Source organism: Ctenopharyngodon idella, chromosome 1 (genome assembly GCF_019924925.1).
Source record: "Ctenopharyngodon idella isolate HZGC_01 chromosome 1, HZGC01, whole genome shotgun sequence".
Taxonomy (NCBI): Eukaryota; Metazoa; Chordata; class Actinopteri; order Cypriniformes; family Xenocyprididae; genus Ctenopharyngodon; species Ctenopharyngodon idella.
In genome coordinates this window covers 26975748-26997069 of record NC_067220.1, presented here as the reverse complement: position 1 = coordinate 26997069, position 21322 = coordinate 26975748, and the positions used below count along the sequence as shown (strand labels likewise).

The 21322-nt window shown below is 37.9% G+C and overlaps 1 protein-coding gene across 2 annotated transcripts; it reads left to right on the top strand.

The window, feature by feature from the left end:
- Nucleotides 1-686: 686 nt before the first annotated feature.
- c1h3orf70 (chromosome 1 C3orf70 homolog) lies at nucleotides 687-20743 on the top strand. 2 transcript variants are annotated; one of them, XR_007930964.1, is made up of 3 exons: nucleotides 687-2793; nucleotides 17116-19977; nucleotides 20111-20743. XR_007930964.1 is itself a non-coding variant. In XM_051900793.1 (2 exons), exons 1-2 carry the CDS (start codon nucleotides 2619-2621, stop codon nucleotides 17751-17753), a joined length of 813 nt encoding a protein of 270 aa, XP_051756753.1. In that variant the 5' UTR covers nucleotides 687-2618; the 3' UTR covers nucleotides 17754-20743. The 2 variants fall into 2 exon arrangements, 1 of the variants encoding a protein (XP_051756753.1); XM_051900793.1 differs by having other exon boundaries at nucleotides 17116-20743.
- Nucleotides 20744-21322: the final 579 nt, after the last annotated feature.

Below are 21322 nucleotides of genomic sequence, written 5' to 3'. Positions count from 1 at the left end.
AGCTCCATTTTTAGTGTCCCGACTTATTAAGAAAAAGTCATGTTTTGTCCCGTATTTCATCTTTCCTAAAATTTCTTTACGACTGGGTAATCATAGAATGAGTAGAATGTCACGCGAGAACAGCCCAATCAATTCGTCGTAGAACAAAATCACCATCCAATCACAATTCGTTATTGATTAACTTGCCTAAAGTGAAGGCTGGATAGGCGGAATCGCGCTGAATGACACACAGAAGCGCTCTCTCGCACGCGCGCTCTCTCTTTCCTTGCGCACAATCCCAGTTCTCTCAGACAGCGCGCGATCAGTTCTCCATGCGTCTGAATGGTCAAATGCATAGTTTTTCAAAATGTCCATCGTGTGGAGTATCTCATGTAAATACAGTTGGGTATAATTAATGGCTTAAGTGAACGTAATCAGGTGGGTGAAAATCGGATATGTGTCAATATATTACATCCATGAATTCGGTCTTAAAGGGACAGTAGCCTAATTAAATATTTGTCATTAATGTTAATCAAACAACAAAAGATGTTAAATAAACATATACATGGTAAATAAACCTACTGTATTTGAAAAACAAGTTTATTTAATTTGTATCTCTAGTGTATTTGTCGTATTATTTGTAAATTACTTATATATATATAGGATATATATAAAATTTCTCATATCATGGTCATATTGCCCACACCTTGCTCACCTGTCCCGTATTCCACCATGAGAAATCTGGTCACCCTACCAATGAGAGAATTAAAAAGACAGGCATTTTCTCCTGAGGTGGTCAGTCACTGTGCTGCCAACAGTGGCTTTGAAGAAGTAAAATGTTGGGTGAGACGCTCCGGAAAACTGCTGACAATAGAGTAGCTTTGAAAACTAAATACTTTGAGGATGGATGCCCTCTATGACCTGTTTTTTGGTTCTCTTTGAAAGCTGAACATTTTCATCTCCACAGCCAATGTCTGAAAACCTTCTAAAATTCTCTCTAGATCTAGATTTTGAAAGAAAAAAAAATGTGGGCTTATTTTTGATAATAAGAAAAGAAGGCTTTCAATATCTGCCTTTACAAAAAATTTACTTTATCTGACAGTCCAGTTTAGCTCTGGGTTTGAATACATAGGCTTACATTTCATTGTAGGATATACAAATAGCAGTAGGCCTACATCAAAAATGTGCAGGTTACCTGAATGCACAGTATTCATAAAACAGTAGCCTACATACAGTAGATGACGTACTATATCAGGGGTGTCCAAACTCGATCCTGGAGGGCCACTGTCTTGTAGAGTTTAGCTCCAACTTTAGCAACAAACCTGCCTGGAAGGTTCTATTATGCCTAGTAAGACCTTGATTAGATGGTTCAGGTGTGTTTAATTGGGTTGGAGCTGAACTCTGCCAGACAGTGGCCCTCCAGGAGCAGGATTGGACACCCCTGTACTATATCATAGGCTGCATCCGAAAACTGGAAAATGTTGCCTTAGGAGGACACATTTCAAGGTAAGAAGGCATCAAGGCACGTCCGAATTCAATGTTAGCTTCACTTCCTGTTTCCTGAGATACCTTCATCTGATCGATTTTTGAAGACAACATAGATGTATCCTTCGCTGCCTTTGATATCCCACAATCCTGTGCTTTCCATTCTGTGACAGCTGAGCTAGAAAAATAAATATGGCGTCCAAAAGTTGCGTTTGCTGTTCAGTTTTTGACTAACATTTTCCACTACTGATGTCATTTCTAGCGAGAATTACTACTGTAGTAATTTGTTTTGTTCTCATCTATTTTGCTGTAGATCATTAAACTGTTACGCTGCCTCAGAAGTCTGTCCGAAATCAGTTTCGTGAGGTACCTTCATGCACAAACGCTGCCTTACAAAGCATTGCCTGAAAAGGCAGCAGGTCAGCTGCCTAGGTTTTCGGATGCAGCCATAGTTTAACATAATTCAGACTAGACCACAGGCCTACTTCATTGATGGTCAAAAACCCTTTTTACTTTAAGGAACTTATCACCAATACTAATATTTCAAGTGCCTCAAAACTTTTCGTTTTGGTTATAAACTATTGGCTGCTTAAGTTCTTGCAGGAAATTATGGATTCCATTTTGTAAGCTCTTCTGAAAACTCAAGGGTCCGAGGAGCTCTAAAATTTAGAGTCTAAATGGTAGCTTGACGACTGTTTTCTTCTATAGATAACCGTGATTCTTTCACATACAGTCAAGACGAGGAAATGCACGCATGAATTCATAACATATACACACAGAGAGAGAGAGAGAGAGAGAGAGAGAGAGAGAGAGAGAGAGAGAGAGAGATGTAGTAAGAGGCGGGGATCAACGGCGCAGGAGCGAAACGGAAAATCCGTCTTCGACAATAAGCATCAGTCTCCGTGCCGATCTGAAGCTGTTTTACGGACACGTCGATCTTATATGCAACAGTATTTTTTTAAAGAGGGGAATCGAGCAGAAACAAGATGTTTTTGTATAAGAGTTAGAAGTGGAACTTGAGTAGCCGAAGTCTTGGGCGTATCTCCACTTTTGTTCATTTATTTTCGAACTGAAAAACAGCCGACGCTGAGCGCATCTGATCTTCCCCGAGCGCTCGGTGCTGATGAGGGCTTTGTCGGTGTGATCCGTGCGCGATGGCCGCTTCGGGCGGACAGAAGAGTGAGAAGTTAGATGAAGCTCAGGCTCTAGCGAGGAGTTGCGCAGGGCGACCGGACTTTCTGCCCTGCGATGGACTATCCATCTGCGCCACACACAGCCACGGGAAGTGTTTCAAGCTGCACTGGTGCTGTCATCTGGGCTGGTGCCACTGTAAGTACACGCATTCAGCATCGTTGAGACGTGGATAGATAGGTACTATCAGTTGCACAGAATAAACAGTAGGCTATCCACTGGATGATCCGATCGAAATGCCTCAAGACTTAAAACTATCACCCACAAAGAGGAGTTTAATAGGTCAGCGCTCAGTTCACCAGTGTGGCAAGTAGGCTATAAAAGAGGTTATGTGAAAAATGTTTTAGTGTAAATGACAAATCACAAGCTTTCTAAACATAATTTCCCCCGCTCACGGCACCTCTGGGTTGCAATAAAACAAAGCTTTCCTGCACAGTCTCAGGGAAATTCTTTTGTTCCCATTTCCCTTCAGAGTTCACGAACGCTGACGTAAGATGAGAGTTTCTTTAGTTTATATATTAAGCAGTTACGACTGAAGGTCTTCCAGATGTTATAACTGTATACTGTCAAATGTTCTAAATATGCACTACTCTCTTAAAAATAAAGGTTCTTTATTTGGCATTGATGGTTCCGTGAAGAACCTTAAACATCAGTTAAACCTTCCCACAAAAGGTTCTTTACAGTGGAATTATTAAAATGTTTTTCACACTAAGAAAAACGGAAATGCTCATTGGGGAACCTAAAATAGTATGGCGTCACTGGGGAAAAAAAAAAAAAAAACCTTTTGGAACCTTTATTATTAAAAGTGTAGGCTATTATAATTATTTAACCACCATTTCACCGTCTTTCAGTTGTTGTTAGATGCATATTATAAGATAAGCATTTGTAGCTAGTCAAAACTGTTGCGACTGGAACGTTTGCTTTTAAAATGTAGCCTTCCTTAAAATGTAAGTTTACAGTAGGCCTGCTTTGAAATAATCAAAATAATCAGTAATCAACAATAATTAAAACCATAAATATCTAGGTATTTCGCTATTCATACATAAAATATTAATCTGGTAGGAACTATGTATTTTGTATTTCGGTCAAGACCGTAATGCTTATCACATATTCTCAGAGGTATGGGGAATCTTGCGTTTGTGTCACTTATGAAATATTAAACAAGTCGATAAATGATGCATAGACATCTTAGATATGACGTATAGTACCACCACTGGTTGTGAATGTGTATCTTTCTGCTCTTCTAAGCAATATTTTAAAAATAGATTAAATCACTTTTACCTTTAGATATTAGAAGTAAATGGGAATACATCGGGTTAACGTTTTCTTTATGATTTTTCATGACAAAAATAAATAAATAAATAAATAAATAAATAAATAAGGGCCTACACAGCACCACCTGCCATATTAGTAATCGACAACTTTATTTATTGTTATAGACATCATTTCTGGAGATAACCATGATCAGATGCACATTATACTACCATTTGAGGGAGCTGTTTCTTTCTTTCTTTCTTTCTTTCTTTCTTTCTTTCTTTCTTTCTTTCTTTCTTTCTTTTTTATACCGAGGTCTTCACATACAGTAGGCCTATACTCACATACTATCCCATTGTCCAGCTCCAAACTGATAAATGTGGACTACAGTATAAGGCATTATGCATTTTCTGTAACTTGACTTATAGACCGCTAATTCAAAGAGACAACTGGGTCTTTCTCAAAATACGGTGACAAACCTGTTCCTTGAGATTTCAGCCATGAAAAAGAATTCGAATTCAAGACATCATTATATAACCTAACATTGTTTTAAATAGTATGCAGTGGTTTGATTCTAATGTTTTGCGCATTTGTTTAAAAGAAAAAAACAATAATTTGCAAGGTGCCTGAAAATCCCTTTGTCGCCTTCATCTGGAATAATTGACATTTCAATGACATTTACAAATATTTCATTAATTTATTGCTCTTTTTTTCAAGCAGTGCAAGGTCTAGCAAGTTACATTGTTTAATGTATGTATGACATTTTGTGTAATTTTTTTTATTTATAAAATATTTAATGGTATAATATATTGACTTTATTTCAATCAGTGATGTGTTTTGAGACATTGTTAAAGCAATATTTTATTAAAATTTGTCACTGGTTATAGAGATGTTACAACACTTACTTAATTCGTGAAATAAAATAATAAAGTAAGCCAACATAATGAGACAAAAACTCAAAGCAAAACTTCACCAGACGGTCAAGATTTTTGAGAAAGATCCACTACAGTATCTAAAGCAGACTCATGGGGACTTTAAAACTGAAGTGAAACTTGCTAAGATTGTACTTTAGCATGAATATAATGAATGTGCATTATAGAGGAATACAGCTGAGCACTGGGATGTCTTTATAAGGCAGTGATAGGATCAGGCCATTTCTGGTGTCAGGGGTGTCTGATAAAAATGGCAGTCATTGTGAAGCTAACAAATGTCATGTGACTGTGAAGGAGGGTGCAGATTCTTTAGATTCCTTCGACCTCTATCTGAAATAATTATCTCCAAATGTGTGTGTGTGTATTTCTGTCTGTAAGAGAGAGAGAGAGAAAGAAAGAGAAAAATCAGTGATTCTCATTCTTCTTGGCAATTGAGGTTGCTAAGATTTTGTGGGTTTCGATATGCAGTTGCATCAGGACAGTGTTTCTGCCAACAGACTGTCTGATTCTTAAGTCTCGCTTCCTGTTTAAGATTGGCACAGCATCATTCTGACTAATTATGAAAGAGAGGTTCCGTGAAGCCAGTATCCACAGTCAAGCAAAACCATTCTTGGCTAAACAGTGTGTTTGAGTCAAACTTCACATCTTGACTTCACTAACTCCTTCCTAGTTTTAAAACAGAAGGAGGAGAACTGTCAAAAATCTTATGTACCTGACTTAGTTTTTTCGATTAGCTACGCTTTAGGTATCTGTGGCTTGGAGCTCTGAAATAAATACATTCAACAGTTTTGCTTCTTTTCTGACTGACAAGTTAAAAAAGGAAATTAATCAGGATATGACAGGAAGTTCACATAGCTCTGTCATAGGTCAAGCGCTAGACTGGCCTTGTTGCTAAGTTGGGCTTTTTTATCTCAGCTTTAAAAGGTCAGCACAATTTATTCCAAGCTTTAAAGTCTCTACTTTGGCTTTGCTTTTTTAAAGTTCAACCTTTCTCTTTCAGAAAAAAAAAATTATAGCAGTCAAGTCTTTGAGCTTTTAGCCTCACTTAATATAAAATGACAAAGTACAACATCAGTCTCACCCACCATTCAAAACTAAATTGAGGATGCCAGTTAAATTACGATTCAATTCCTGAATTTGAATTGATGCACCAACAGGAGAAATGCAAGGTTTAGTTCACCCAAAAATTAAAATTGTGTAATTAATTACTCACCCTCATGTCGTTCCAAACCTGTAAGACTTTCGTTCATCTTCAGAACACAAATTAAGATATTTTTGATGAAATATGAGAGCTTTCTGTCCCTCCATAGATAGCAACGCAACTGACACTTAGACTCTTTAAAAAGTTCATAAAGAGATCATAAAACTAATCCATATGAATTGAGTGGTTTAGTCCACATTTTCTGAAGAGACTCGATCGCTTTATATCATGAACAGATTGAAATTAGGCTTTTATTCACATATAAACATTCATTCATCAACTCACACATCAGTTGTGGTAAACAGAAGCTCAAGCATGTTTACTTGGTGTGCGAGAACCAGTGAGATTCATTCTCGTGTGTTACGCAGCAGCTTCCACAAGAGGTTTGTTCTCGCGCATGAAGCAGGTTCGGTTGAGCTTCTGTTTATGTTCGCTGATCAATGTTTATATGTGAGTAAAAGCCTAAATTCAATCTTTTCATCATATAAAGCGATCGAGTCTCTTCAGAAAATTTGGACTAAACCACTCAATTTATATGGATTAGTTTTACAATCTCTTTATGAACTTTTTGAAAGTTACGCGTCAATGGAGGGACAGAAAGCTCTTAGTTTTCATCAAAAAGATCTTCATTTGTGTTCCGAAGTCTTACGGGTGTGGAACGACATGAGGGTGAGTAATTAATGACAGAATTTTCATTTTTGGGTGAACTAACCCTTTAAATGTAAGGAAATAGAATTAAGAGGGATTCAAATGTAAAGAGATAAATACGCTGAAAAATAGAAGAATGTGTAATTTTGTGCTGCCATTCCAATTCAACATTCTGTAGGGTGTGGCCATTACAGGAATTATTACATTAGTGGCAAAGCTAAGTCTACCCAGACACACCCACACAGCATAACTGTAAAGTTCAGCTGTCACAGTAATTAAGCCATTATCTGTTCTCATTAGAGGGAGGATGTTTATGTTTGCAACACTATGAGCATTATGTAAACATGCTAAATAATAATTTGATACTTTGTGCAATGCAGCACAGGCTCTCAGGCGGAACCAGTGCTGTTTAAAATGGAACGACAAGGATCCTCCAGGGAGCTTGACTGACATTTGTCCTACTTGTGAGCTGAATTGCATGAGTTGTGTCTTCTTTCATGACCCAACAAAGTTAATACCAGTATTACACAGAAACTCTGTCAGGTGCTGCAGCTAAAAAACACTGATTAGGTCAGTTTAATGATAATTAGAAGACATAGTGAGACACCAAGAGAAAGGTATTGTTGCTTTTGCTAAATATAACAGTTCTTTGCATGATGAGGGATAGTGTACAACCAGCTGGCCATTATCCCAAAATAAACCGCAGGCATCAGGTCTTAAGAGGGTATATTTTGTGATAATGGCCGTCTGAATATTTAATTTTTGCTACTTACAAAATGAATAAATAAATAAATAAATAAATAAATAAATAAATAAATAAATAAATAAATACATGGACGTGAACTACTGATTTGAGTTTAAATGATTTTTTAATGAGAGAAGAAAAAGACCACAGTAGAGACTACAGGAGACATGAAAATACAGTCCTACAGTATAGAAGATACCAGGAACAAATTTCTTAAACAGATTTTATACATTTTGCATTTCATTGTACAAAAATATATTTGATTTCAGAATACAGATATTGACCCATCAGAATTCTATAGTCACGTACTGTAATACATTCTGTATATTTAAACAGATATTCTATGTATTAGCAAAGTTCAGGAGAAACATATTTAATGCTGTAGAGACCTTAAAAAAAAAAATCAGCTGTGCAAAAACTGATCCCAAGATACTGTACAATACCACTGTCTGTTAGTCTCACATGGTGACAAGAAGTCATTGTACAGTATAAAGCCCAGAGGCAGTTAGAAATGTATTTTTACACACTTGCAGGAGTGAATAACTGAATACAGATTGGCTTTGTCCTTTGAGATAAGTCTTTTAGAGGAGTTCTCTGCAAACCCTGGGGAATTCTGATGTTTTCTGCTTTCGTATTCCTCTTTTTCTGTCTTTTATTTGTCTTTGCTGTTTGGGTGCATGTAAACACAGCAGGCGTTGTTCTTGTTTACCTCCCTAAAGGTTAGCAGAAAGATATGCCGTTCAGGGACTTCAAAACATATAGGATGCAGTTCACTGAATCTGCTGTGTGTGGTTAGAATTTTAGTACTTGTGGAATTTTATTTCTGTTTGTTAAAATTGTTGTTTTGCAGCCACCAGATGTCTCTGAGATTTAATATGAATGACATCCCTCCAAAGTGCAAAAAACATAATGATATGCTTCAGTCCAGAGGCCCTAGTATGTTGGTGTTCTGGGCGTTGTAATGCTTTTCTGCACTTGTCAAGCTCTGATGAAAAAGGAAGTGAGATTGCTAAGTTTCTCTCAGCGGGCTGTAGGGCAGGCCTCAGCACATCAGTACTGTGAGTTAGCCTTCTTTAATGACAGTAATAATATGTCATCTTTCTCCGGATGGATGGATGAGTTTAGGTGTCATGCACTGAGGTCCTCCAAGCCAACTATGGAGAGCATTGCTGTTGATTGAAATGACACTGAAATGAAATAAAATATAACATAAATATTAATTGAAAAACTAAACATATAAAATTTAAAGCTAATTCAAAATATTAATAAAACTATAATAAAAGTAAAAAAGAAACTAAAATAACACTGGTGTGTGCTGACCCAATGAATCCGTAAGCACTTGAAAGGATAAAGTGTAAGCCTTTCAGTAGGGGCTCCAGAACCCTCAGCACATACAGTGCATACCCCTTTTCCACCCACACAGTTCCAGTGCGGGTTCCCAGCCTTTGTCTGTTCTCGAACCGTTCCTCGCATTTCCGCTGTAGAAAAGGGGGTTCCGGGCCAGAAAGATCAATTCCGGTCCTAAAAACTTGCTGGTCTCGAACAGAGCCGGGGAGCGGTGGGCGGAGAAATACTGGTGCTGTCTCGTTGAGCAATGTAATAACGTTGCACTACATTGCTCTTTACATCTAAATATATAAAACTATGTGCACGAGGGAGACCCAGTGTGCGAGAGAGCGAGTGAATCAACAGGTTCGGTTTATCTCCGAAAAGGACAGATGAGAGCACCGGAGGTTTATGCGAGCTGCCGGTTCGCTAAAATCACTCCCGTACTGTGAACATCAAAAAAGAAGTACTGAAATTTTAAAAATGTGACGCTTTGAGCCGGTTTGTAAACACCTCTGATTGGCCTTTGTGGTCACATGCTCATCAGATATAGAGAGTATGCATTGACGTCACTTGCCCGCCGGAACACGCTCCCTCAGCTGAACTGAGTGGCAAAAGAGCCGGCTGCATGACTGGATTTAATAGGGGAAACTGCGAAAACGCGAGTAAAACACACGATTACACTAAAGGTTGGACTCGACAGTGTTCCTTACAACTTTTCAAAGAAACCTAATCCATGGATATTGACATGACCTGATTTCGGAGCCGGGGAAATACATATAGCAAATCTGCCTGTGAATGCTTTATATAAATACAATATAAGTAGCTTAGGTCTAAATCCGAGTGATCGATATCAGTGTTATATTTATCATCATAATGTCCAGCTCTAAAACTTGTATAGTTTTTGTCAGTGTTAAACACCCAGTTATGCAGAATATAAGATGGTACTGTAAATATTCAATTGATGAGTTGATATAACAATACAATATATAAGGTACGATTTTACCCTAAAATCCAACATTTTGACATAAAATAACTGCAAATCCACGTTTCTCTGCCTGGAGTCCAGTTGTTTCTGTGAATTGCAGCGATCCATTTGCTTCTCTTTTCTGTAGCTTTCGGCAGCCTGTAAAAATATTCCTCAGATTTCTTGTCAAATCTATTTGTACACTCAAAGCTCTTTCCCTCTGATAGATGACTGCTTTCAAACACTCCCGTCCCATGCGTATCTGTGCTCGGTGAAGAGCATCATTGATGTCTATTTACAACATGTTTTTGAAGCGTTGATCATTGTAGCCAATCACAGACATGTCTGATAAGCGTGTGAACACAGTTGCCAATCAGAGGTGTTTATGAATCCACTCAACAGTGCTCAAAGTATCACATTTTGAAAATTTCAGTGCCGACTTGGTATCACGGTCAGTACTTTTGACAACACTAGACTGGTTATAGGAGGGTAAACAACACATAGTAGCGTTACGTCACTGTTTGCTCCTCAAGTATGTGTAAACACGTGGCTGGTTCGCGACAGTCTCCAGTTCACCTGGCCGAGAACAGGCTCTGGCTCTAGAACGTGAACCATTCTGGTGGAAAAACAGTTTAAGCTGAATACTAGGGGCCTCAGGCCCCTTAGCACATACAGTGTAAGCTAGCCAGTTCCCAAGGCCCTCAGCACTTAACAGTGAAAGTTATTACTAGGGTCCCCAGGGTCATCAGGTTATACAGTGTAGGATCATCACTAGGGGCCCCAGGCCCCTCAGCACATACAGTGTAAGCTGTAAGTTAACCACTAGGACTGAATCTGATTAAGCCTAAATAAATATCAGCTTGCTCAAATTATGAAAAATTATTGCTCAAATTATTGTTAAAAAAATTAACATGATGCTTATGATGCTCAGTGTTGCATCTTATAAGCACAGCGTGAGATGATGCGCAGTCTGTTCTTGAAGCCAGCCTGGACTGGCTAGTAAACCTATATTAGACACACACAGATGGAACGGGAGAGAGACAGAGAGGGAGAGTTCTACCTGAGATGAGCTGAGACCTAAGCGTGAACATGGCCTTGCCTGTCTAATCCTGATGAATGATTCACACTAGGGGATTTTCAAGGCCTTCATCATCAGTCTTCATTCAGGCCCACCTTCGCACTTCTCTGAGACCAATCCAATGTGTAATTACAGATGATAAGGACAGAAAGATAGTGTAGGAGTGTAGGACTCAACTCCTTTCATCTGTGACTTCACTTTTCTAATTAGGGTTCTCTCTCAACCTTTTATCAAAATGTGTATTTCACAGTCTGAAAAGGCAGCTACACTCACCAGGTGGTTCTTGACAGTCTGTGCTATATTTTTTGTAAATGTGCCTCCAGACTTTTGTCTTTGTGATAGCAGCTACTCACCGTTTATATGAAGTATACAGAGAGAAAGAGAGTAGAGCTTTTACAGTGAAAAGGGTTTTACATGTGTACATACACACTGTGTCTGCGCTATTTCTCTGTGTGCGAGCTTTGGCACACGTCTGTGTAGGCACCTCCCACGAGCACAGCATGCACGCAATTCGCATGATTTGATTGGTTGTCTAGGAACGTTGCAAAGCACTAAATTGCTGTGAAGGAGAGTGTGGTGATCTTCGAATCGCGCCGCCGCCGCCGCTCAAGCTAAGATCAGGCAAAAAGTAAACAGTCAGGGAAAACAATTCCTCATAAATTTCTTTCCAAAGAGACCAAGTGAGAACCTATATTGTTCGAGTGAGGCGACAGCGACCTATATGCCGCTGTTTACGTTGTGTAAATAGATGCTTGCTGAACGGGAGTCTGCATTTTCCTACATAATGAGAAACAACTTGTTTCTAAGCCTGTAGTAAACGCTCGTATCGTACTCTAAACACCGAAGTAACACGAAAAGTGTGTGACAAATCTTTGGAGATAAATTGTAGCCTAATTATGGAAAACAATATGTAAATGATGTTTGTGTGGATCTTGCATTATATTAATATGAGCAAACTTGGTCATATAATTTTAAGATAGTGTGATGATAATAAACTAAAAAAAAAATGTATATCAAAAACAATTAAAAACATTAACACTCACAAAATTCATCACAAGATCCAGGCAGCTATTGTTTACAAATCCAACACACTTTTAACATTTTACAGAAATGACAAAAAATATTTAAAATATATAAAAATTGGGCATCTCAGTAACAGTCATGAAAGATTAAAGTAATATCACATGTCATTATTTCTACCATGTATACTATTCAGCAACTATTCTTAAACTATACACATGTTATGATAGTATAAATATCAGACATGTAGCCTAATATATGGCTTAGGATAACATCAATCCTGTGTTCATCATGCTTGTAGAGGTACCTACAATGTTCAATAGTTTAGAAAGATTGTAATGTTTTGGAATACAAGGCACAATGTCTGTTAATAAAACACAAAACTGTCATTTTTATGTCTGGGTGCTCTATTTATAGCACAATTCAAACACAAGGGTGTTACATGATATATAGGACAACTGTTTTTCTATCAGTGAGTGCTCTGTGTATAATTGTGCACTATTATTTAAAAAAGTGTGACATAAAAAAAAAAAAAAAAAAAAAAAAATATATATATATATATATATATATATATATATATTAAGGGGCCCCCACACACTGTCTTTGCGTAGGGCCCAGGAATCAGTGCTACACCCCTGACTAAAGCTGTAAGACCTGTTGAGAAAGACCACCATAGTTGGTCATCAACCTTTGTTCTGTTTTTAACTAGCTTACCTACCTTAACCAGAAAGACTTTCTTAGTGAAACATCAAAATCATAATGTTGTTTGATCAGCTTCACCAGCTAAGTTTTGCTGGTGATTAACCAACAATACCAGCGCAAGACCAGCACCAAAGCACATATAAGAATACAGTAAATACAAATAAAAACATACTCTAAAATATTGTAGACACTAGACAGACAAAAGTTCATGTCATTGGTTTGCAATTAAGAGGTAGTTCAACTTAGTGCATGAACAATGTTTAGAAGTTGCTGATTTGCATTATATAATTTTATTTCAAAAGTAACTGTGATTAAGTCAAAATTGTGACTCGACTGAATCAGATTCAAGTTTATAGTCTCAAGTTTTCATTTCTGATAGCTCAGACTGCATGTGTGTAAAACAGGATATGGAAAGTCCTGGTCACATCCGCCCATAAACCCTGATTGTACATCAGGCTTCGTTTTCACAATATTTGTAGGAACACAAGAAATCAAAGCCAAAAAGATGAACAGTGATTAGTTCTTATCTGTAGACACACACATTTTGTGGTACACAGTCAGCAGAAGTTTTTAAAGTTGACTTTTACTGATTCTTCACTGATAAAACTCAATGCAATACTTGCTGGATCACTCAAATCCCACTTATTTATACGTACCAAGTATAATATCTCCAAAAGTGTTGCATCCAGTTTCATTAGCTTTCATCATTTCATCAAGTGTAAATGAAACATGAGGATGGATACTGGTAGCAGCAGCTCTGAATCTTTCTATGGAAGTGTAAATGGTCCAGTTAGGTACAGTGCTCCCGTCCTAGCACTTAGCACAGGCTGCTAAGCCATCCATGGACTTACAGTCAATGATTTGTAATGGGCCTATAATATACTGTTGTATAATATATGGTTGCATCAGGCTTTAGTGGTACATTGTTATCTGTCATGTGCAGAATGACCCAAATACTGAGCTGATTTAGCAGGATAGTTATGACTAGTTATGACTAGTGTCAAACGGTTCGCTTAAAAAATAAATAAATAAATAAAATTATATATATATATATATATATATATATATATTTGCCAACAGATTGGATGAAAAAAAAATCAACCACAAAAAACTAAATCTCAGTAAAGTTTTACACATTTCTGTATTCATTAGCAAACTTTAAACAGCTGCAAAATTGTTCTGTGTTCCTTAATGAAGTCACAAGTACTGAACCCAAGCTTTTGGATGAGAAATAATGAACTTGTGAAACCTTTAAGTTCAGTCGCACAGTTACTTAACACATTTATTATATTATTATTTTTATTTTGAGTCTCTTCTGTTAATTAGTATTACACACAACCGATGTAGATCTACATCTGACACACACTCTGACTCTCATCATAGAAATTACCTAAGAAAAAAAAAAAAATTAGACAACATACAGTATAGACACACACTTTTTATAATACACAGGTTTTTCCTTTCAAGGGCAGTAGGAATGTTTTTGTTCCTTAGTACCTAAGGAAGTCTTTCTTTATTAGAAGCTTAATTTGAAAAGACAGTCATGATGATTACAATTACAGTGGCTGAAGAATACTTGTTCTCAACAGGATGTTGATGTGATTATTACGAGAGACATTTTTTTTCTTCATGGCTAAGGGTTTTTGTACAGGATTCAAGGCATCTATCATTTCACATTTCACACTTGACTGCAAAAACTGTTATTTCAGATCCATAGTGATGTGGAGGCAATTGTTATGTAGATACATTCATCCTTCTTCAAATTCTGTAGCTTGGCAGTTGAAAAAGTGAAAGAAGTACAGTCACAAAAAATGGCAATGACTGTACTGAATGGTGGGATTAGAGGTATTGACTCTTTTGACTGGTTAACTAGGACAAGCCTTTTTTACTTTCTTTTTTTCTTTTTCTTTTCTTTCTTTCTTTTTTTTCTTTTTTTTTCTTTTTTTTAAATATCAGTGAGGTACAGTAGGCCTGCTCTGTCTTATTTTCTTCCTCCGAAGCAGATTAGCATTCATTTTACCACAGCCAACATGACAAATCTGGGCATATAGACAGCTTATTTAAGTGGATCCCCTACGTCAAATGCTTTGAATGAAATTTATGTCATGATCTGTTCATATGATTCAGATTCATTCAATTTATTTGTGGTATATTTGCCTTTATTGTATAGGACAGTAGAGGCTTGACAGGAAGCAATGTGGGAAAGAGAGAGCGGCAGAATTGGAAAGTACCTCGAGCCAGGACTCAAACTCAGGTCGCCTGAAGCACAACCACACCATGTATCAGTACACTGCCCACAAGGCTATTGGCACCAACAACACACTCTTTATTATATACTGAATATATACAACCCCTCTCAGTCCTTGTTGTCATAATTTGCAAAATAAGACCTGCATTTAGGCTGACTTCATTTAAAGCAGACCCAGGACTGAGAGACTGAAAGTAGCATTGCCAAGGAATGACAAACATAGGCCTAATGAAAAATTCAGTGTTTATCTAATCTTCAGATTCTTGCCTTCCAATCACATTACAAGTTGGGTGTGAAGACAGACAGACATAAAGACATAAAGAGATGTGTTTGACAGAAAAGTAGTTTGTTTGGCGAAGCAGAATATTGTACATTAATCTGCAACTAATGTCTGTAATAAGATCTCATTCTATGTCAGCCAATGCTGTTGGAAATTTGAAGTGTTTTCCCTTTTTTAGGCAACCCTGGCTCATTAGAAAAAAACGTACCTGTGTCAACATTTTTGCAAAACACAAAATACATTGCATTGTGCACGTTTCACGACAGTTTCAAAGTGAAATGTCTAGTGAGTGGCGCTAAAAGAGTGTTTAGTTTTTTTGCTGTTTGTACATATCACCGCAGTTCTGAATTGAAATGTCCGGTGAGTGGCGCTAAAAGCTTAATGCTCCATCACGTTTAAAATCATACACTAAACCCTAAACCTACCCGATAGTGTTAACAAAAGCAAATGTGACATAAAAACGCAATCATAACCATGCCATTTTAGCTTGTTTTTGAACTATTGTCTTTGAGCTCTTTTATCGTGACTCGTCTTTCATGGGATTCGTACCCGAGCTCTGCGCTTCGCAAGTACAATTCTGTACCAGCCTAGACAGCAACATAGTGTGGCCCAGATCTGGCCCACATCTGGTACATGTGGATTACACACGGACCAGATGTGGGCCGGATCTGGGCCGACACTATGTTGCTGTCAGGGAGCTGAGCTACCGAGCAAGATTATTACATCAGTAAAACTGAACTTATAGAGCTGGGTAAGAGATGCAAACTCCAAAATATATTTGTTTACAAATCATGCACTATGGTAAAAAGTGTTTTGAGGTCATAACATTATTGTGCAAGGAGCCGTGTGAAAACAAGTCTTTATTAATCCATAATCTGGCCCTGTAATCATAATTGTGTCTGAAAATGATTAAAAGTGCTTGCTGTTTTACTGCCTCTAGTGTTCATTTCTGTTAGAAACTGCAGTGTATGAGCCTGTGTTGTTTTTAGGGCTTAAAATGAATGGTAAATCTAGAATTTGCAAAAATAGCGGGACAAAGCAAATAAAAGCTTGTTATGCTACAGAAATGCTGTTTCGGACCAGATATCTGAGATACCACACATTTTTGTTTAACCTCTAAAGTAGAGATTTGGATTAGATAGAAATTATTCTTACTCCAGCCTTATAGCCAGCTGGGCCTCAGAATGTTCCAGAGTGAAGAATCCATTCCATCTCTGTAGGGAGTTCCTTTGAAATCCAAACTTTTTTTTTAACAGAGACTGACCGCACATAAAAGCTCCAAAAACTATGGAGTTAAATGAGAAAAAATCTGTATTATGTATACTTGCTCTTGTCACTCATGATTAAATGCCTCAAGTTCTTCTTTTTCAGATAATCAGTGATTTGTGGGTCAGTGAAATAACGCTCATATTTGTTTTACAGATCTATTAAATTATCAAAATGCAATTCATTAATGCAATGACTCTAATCTCTTCTGTGATTAGCTTAGGTTATTATTTCTGATTTTTATATTTTTAGGGGTCATATTTTAAAAAATGTCAAGCTGATACATTTTTTTTTTTTGGCATAACCTTGCATTCCCCTATACATGTCTGTTCTATGATCTCTAAAGTTGAGAATATGCCACATTCTATCTATGCTGCACAAAAAAGTGCTGGGTTTTGAAAGAATCTGTCCTCTGTGAAAGAGTAACACCTTCAGATTAGTAACCTGTGTTATACAGTATGAGTGTCTAGCAACTTATAACACTATCTATCACAGCTATCACTATCACAGCAGGCGAATCAACATGAGCTCAAGAATATAACAACTCTCCACTGGGATTTGAATTTAAGTTTTCAGCAAGAACATACTTATTCTTGCTCAACCTCACTTTTCTCGAACCCACCTTTCGTCATGTATTTTTTAGTGAGTTCTCTCACATCCAGTCAAGTATATCAGTGTCTCCTGCTGCTCACATATTTGTTTTAGGGCAACCGTTGTATTCAATACATATGAATATATATTTTGAATGTTATTCAAAGGCAAAATGTTCAATCTCATCTTTTTCTCGTTGCAGGTAAATACGTCTACCAACCCATGACCAGTGTATGCCAACTTCCCAGCACACCGGTTCCAGTTGCCCCCTCAGGTCACAGCCACACCATGAACCTGTCCATCTCCCTGGCTGAGCGCTTTCTCAGGACGGCTCCCAAGTTCCGGGCTCCACCCTGCCCAGAGTCTCCCAAGTTCTGTGTCATCTCTGACCTCTTTGTGGATGATTACATGGTCAAACGTATCAACGGTAAGATGTGTTATGTGCAAAGGCCGCCTCCACCTACACCAAATCCCACACACCAACCCCAAACGCCGGCATCTCAACCTGCACCCCAACGTACCAACAAGCACAGAGGGCAAGCCGGCCCAACTGTTAAACACGGCCAACCAAACGAGAAGATCTCAGGCCCTAAAATGGACCACTGCTCCTCTCCCTCCAGCTCAGAAGACTCTGGAATTAATGCATTGGGTCTGCACTACATGGAATCATGTGATGAGGACTCCTGCGTGGATGATGATGACGAGGAAGAAGAGGATGACGACCTGAGTACCGATGGGGACTCCAGTCCCGGTAGCCTCTGGGACCAGGATGAGTGCACTTTACTGTCACCGTCCAAATCAATGGTTGAGATCATTGAGAAGATTGAGACTACGGTTTGACGTGCCTGTCAGTTAATGCCACAGTTGAAATTCTTTAGTCACGGAAACACTTCCCTACACTATCCTATCTACAGGTGCATGAGTTCAATGAGCCAGTGAAAGCACACACTCCCTGTTATGGCAATGCCATCCGAGGTTGTCCCAGAAAACCCCTCGAGAGATGAGTCATGGAGACTTCTCTCCTGTTCTTACTACAACTCTCATTTTCCCTATAGTCTGTTACGCATGGTGAGGCTAATATAGGTCACACTCAAGAAAGTGCGCTGACATACACATATTGTGAGGACTCTGACCAAATAGGACTCAATACATGATAGAATATTTCATGGATGAACAGATGTATCAAAGTCGAACTCAAAAGTATGAGGCTACCCAGGGTATGTCTCTCCCTAGAGAGCTCAGCCACACTTTGTTCAATGCATAGAAGCGGAAGAGGGGATGGCTGATGCAATATGGAGAGATCTAGACTAAGACAGTCGCTGTGGAGAGTGCTACAAAGATAGGAGGAGAAAGAGTGAGGCAGAGAAAGAGAGGCTTTCAATGTCCTGATAGCAGGATCAGTTAGAACAGTGACTAAATCATGCATGAGCTCAGAGAACAGTAATGAAACTTTGCGATGAAAGGCGATTGAAGCTCCGTGCTTGAGGGAATGCCCTTTCGCTCAAATTCTCTCACACACAGAAATTCCCTACTGGCTCAGCCAAGGGTACATGAGGGTTTCTTGTCTGTAACCAGACTATGTGTGGAAAGACCAATCCTCCCATCCTCATAGTCCTCAAGGTTTTTAGCTTCTTTGGGTATGGAATACAACGTTTTGACAATCAGTTATAGAAAAAGTAGATTTAAGGTAAAGTTGAGTCTTTTTCTCCCAGGAACCTCATTGTGATGGACATTTGTTCCATTTTGTCAAGCGCCTGTACCACTTTAAAGTATGTTGTGTTACATTGACAAAGCCAAAGGTCTGCTTAGGGGCTGTTCACACAAGGGACAGGGTCTTGCATCCATCTGCTAGACAGATGTTATTTGTCCTTACAGAACATCTCGCTGTTTTTTGTTTTTGTTTTTTTCCGGCAGGAGAAAAAAAGTCATATTTGGTACGACATGAAGGTCAGTAAATGATGACAGAATTTTTGGACGTACTATTCCTTCAATATGCCACATCAAGTTATGACTGTTTTAAAACAGAGCAAATCTGAGGATTTAGGCAGGATATGTTCATATAAATATGGACAAGTCTATTGAAGGTTTATATTAAGAACAATGTAGAGAAATTAATGCTCCAGTAACATTTACATTCATGCATTTTGGATATACTGTTTCCAAAGCTTGCATTACATTCAAAGTATACTTTTTTTTTTTTTTTTTTGAGTTTTTTTCAGTGCTTTCCAACAGAATCAAACCCATGGCCTTGGTGTTGCTAGTGCCAAGCCTGGTCAGGAATACTATAAACCAGCCTTCAGGTCAGTTCAGTTGCCCCTGTCTAGCTGAATTTAACGCAAGAACACACTCTGTGTGAAGGGCCCCTTAGTGTCACTGAAATCACATCTTTGAGACCTTCACTGGCTGCAACAGTTTCAGTTTTTCTTTAGGGTCTAAGAACATTTACTTCATTCAGACTTGACATAGCAGCTACAGGTTTCATTTAATCCTTGTATTCAAGTTCATCTTATTATTATTATTGAGACCACAAATAAAACCTCTAAATACCCAAGCACAGTTATAGACTGGCCCTAAATGCAGACGAAAAAAAGTATGTCAGGACCTGTGTGTCAAAAAGTGCTTCTTTACCCCGGTTTGTTAAGCACATTCCAATGTGTTTGTTTTCTGTGAGGACTTGACTTAGGTGTCAGCCATATTGTAGACCCAATCCTGTTCCCAGAGATCTACCTACCTGCAAAACTCAGCTCCTACCTACCTGATCAAACACAACTGAACCAGCTAATTAAGATCTTCAGGAGCACTTGATAATATAATAACCCCTGTTTTAGACAAAGACTTCATCCGAAATCGCACACTTTACTACTATATAGAAGGCAGGAAAAAAATATGTGACAAAAGAAGTATGTCTGAATTCACAGTACTCATAAAAGAGTAAGCAAAAAGTACCCAGATGATCAACTATTTCGGTGAGATTCTGTAGTGTGCATATGATGGACACTTTACTATCCCATTAGGCCACGGGAGAGGATTTGTGAATGGCAGTGAAGTGACGCAACTGATGCTGGTAGGTCACGTTATAATGACAACATGGCGGATGTAGTACATCTGGATTACATTCATACTATTAGAACATACTTTTTTAGTGGTTGTGAAGTAATTACTTATTCAAAATAAGTACCTACTCAGTGTGATTTCAGATGAAGCCTATGATCCCACTGCTGTCACTGCTGAGGTGGAATACAGTCCTACGTGAAATTAAAATAATTGCACAGAGAATTCACACATCAATGTCTTGCTCCACATTTTTAAAGGGATTACAACTGTGTTAATCAAAAAAAGTTATGACAGTATATTTGCTAATTATGGGGCTACGAGCTGAGACTGCCAAGGATGTACTTGCTGGATGAAAACCAATTGAACCTTTTTTGATGATCCAACCTGATTTATTTCAAGTTATGGCTCAAAATGTGACACTAGCTTACAGTTTGCCAAACCTATGTAATATATAAGCACATATGTAACTTCACTGCCTGAACAAAATTATCAAATTTAGAGTTATGCTGAAAATCTGATGGAAACTGATCATCACTGAAGGACCATAATCTATAGATGGTGCAGGTGTGATTCTCTCCTTGTTACAGAAAGAATGAATATGACTATCCCTGTCTCTGCAGTTTCATATCAGGGACTGATACTGTAGCCACAAATATATACTGTAGATACACAAATGTTTAGCAAATATACCCATTTTCTCCTTCTTTTTCTTATATCAATTATGGTAACTCACCTCTTATTTTTTTTTCTTATAAAGAAATATTGAAAATAAGAAATGCTTCTGTCTTTCTTTCTGAAAATATGCTGATGTTAGTGGATCTCAGAAACTACCATCTCAGAAACTTTAACCATGCTTCCAAACTTCTAGCACAAGTGAAAAGTTTTTGTGTGATTCTCGAGCTGTTAAAGGCTAACTGCATTGGCCTTTTAATCCTAGATAATCCTAGGGAATTTCAAGTTCAATTTGCCACCTTCATTATCAGAAAAGAGGACATTTGGGAATCTTAGAGGAACACTTAGCAGAGAAACCTGCTTGAAGCCACTGAAGCAGAGAGACTTATGCCTACTTGGAAAACAGATGGGTATACTAAAACGGAACGGCTCCATGGAATACAAGCCTGAAAAAATGAAGTATAACCACAAATCTTTCCCTGTTGCTTTGCACACTTTCATCTCTGTCAAAATAACATCTGTAGAATTAGGCAGTGCAACTCTCATGAACAAAACCACAAATGGTCTTTGTGACTAATAGGTAAGAAAAGTCATTGATGTAGCAAATTAGCTCAAAATAAATATGAATAATTAATCATAACTAGTTATAATTAATTATAAATATTTGGATCAGTTAATATAAT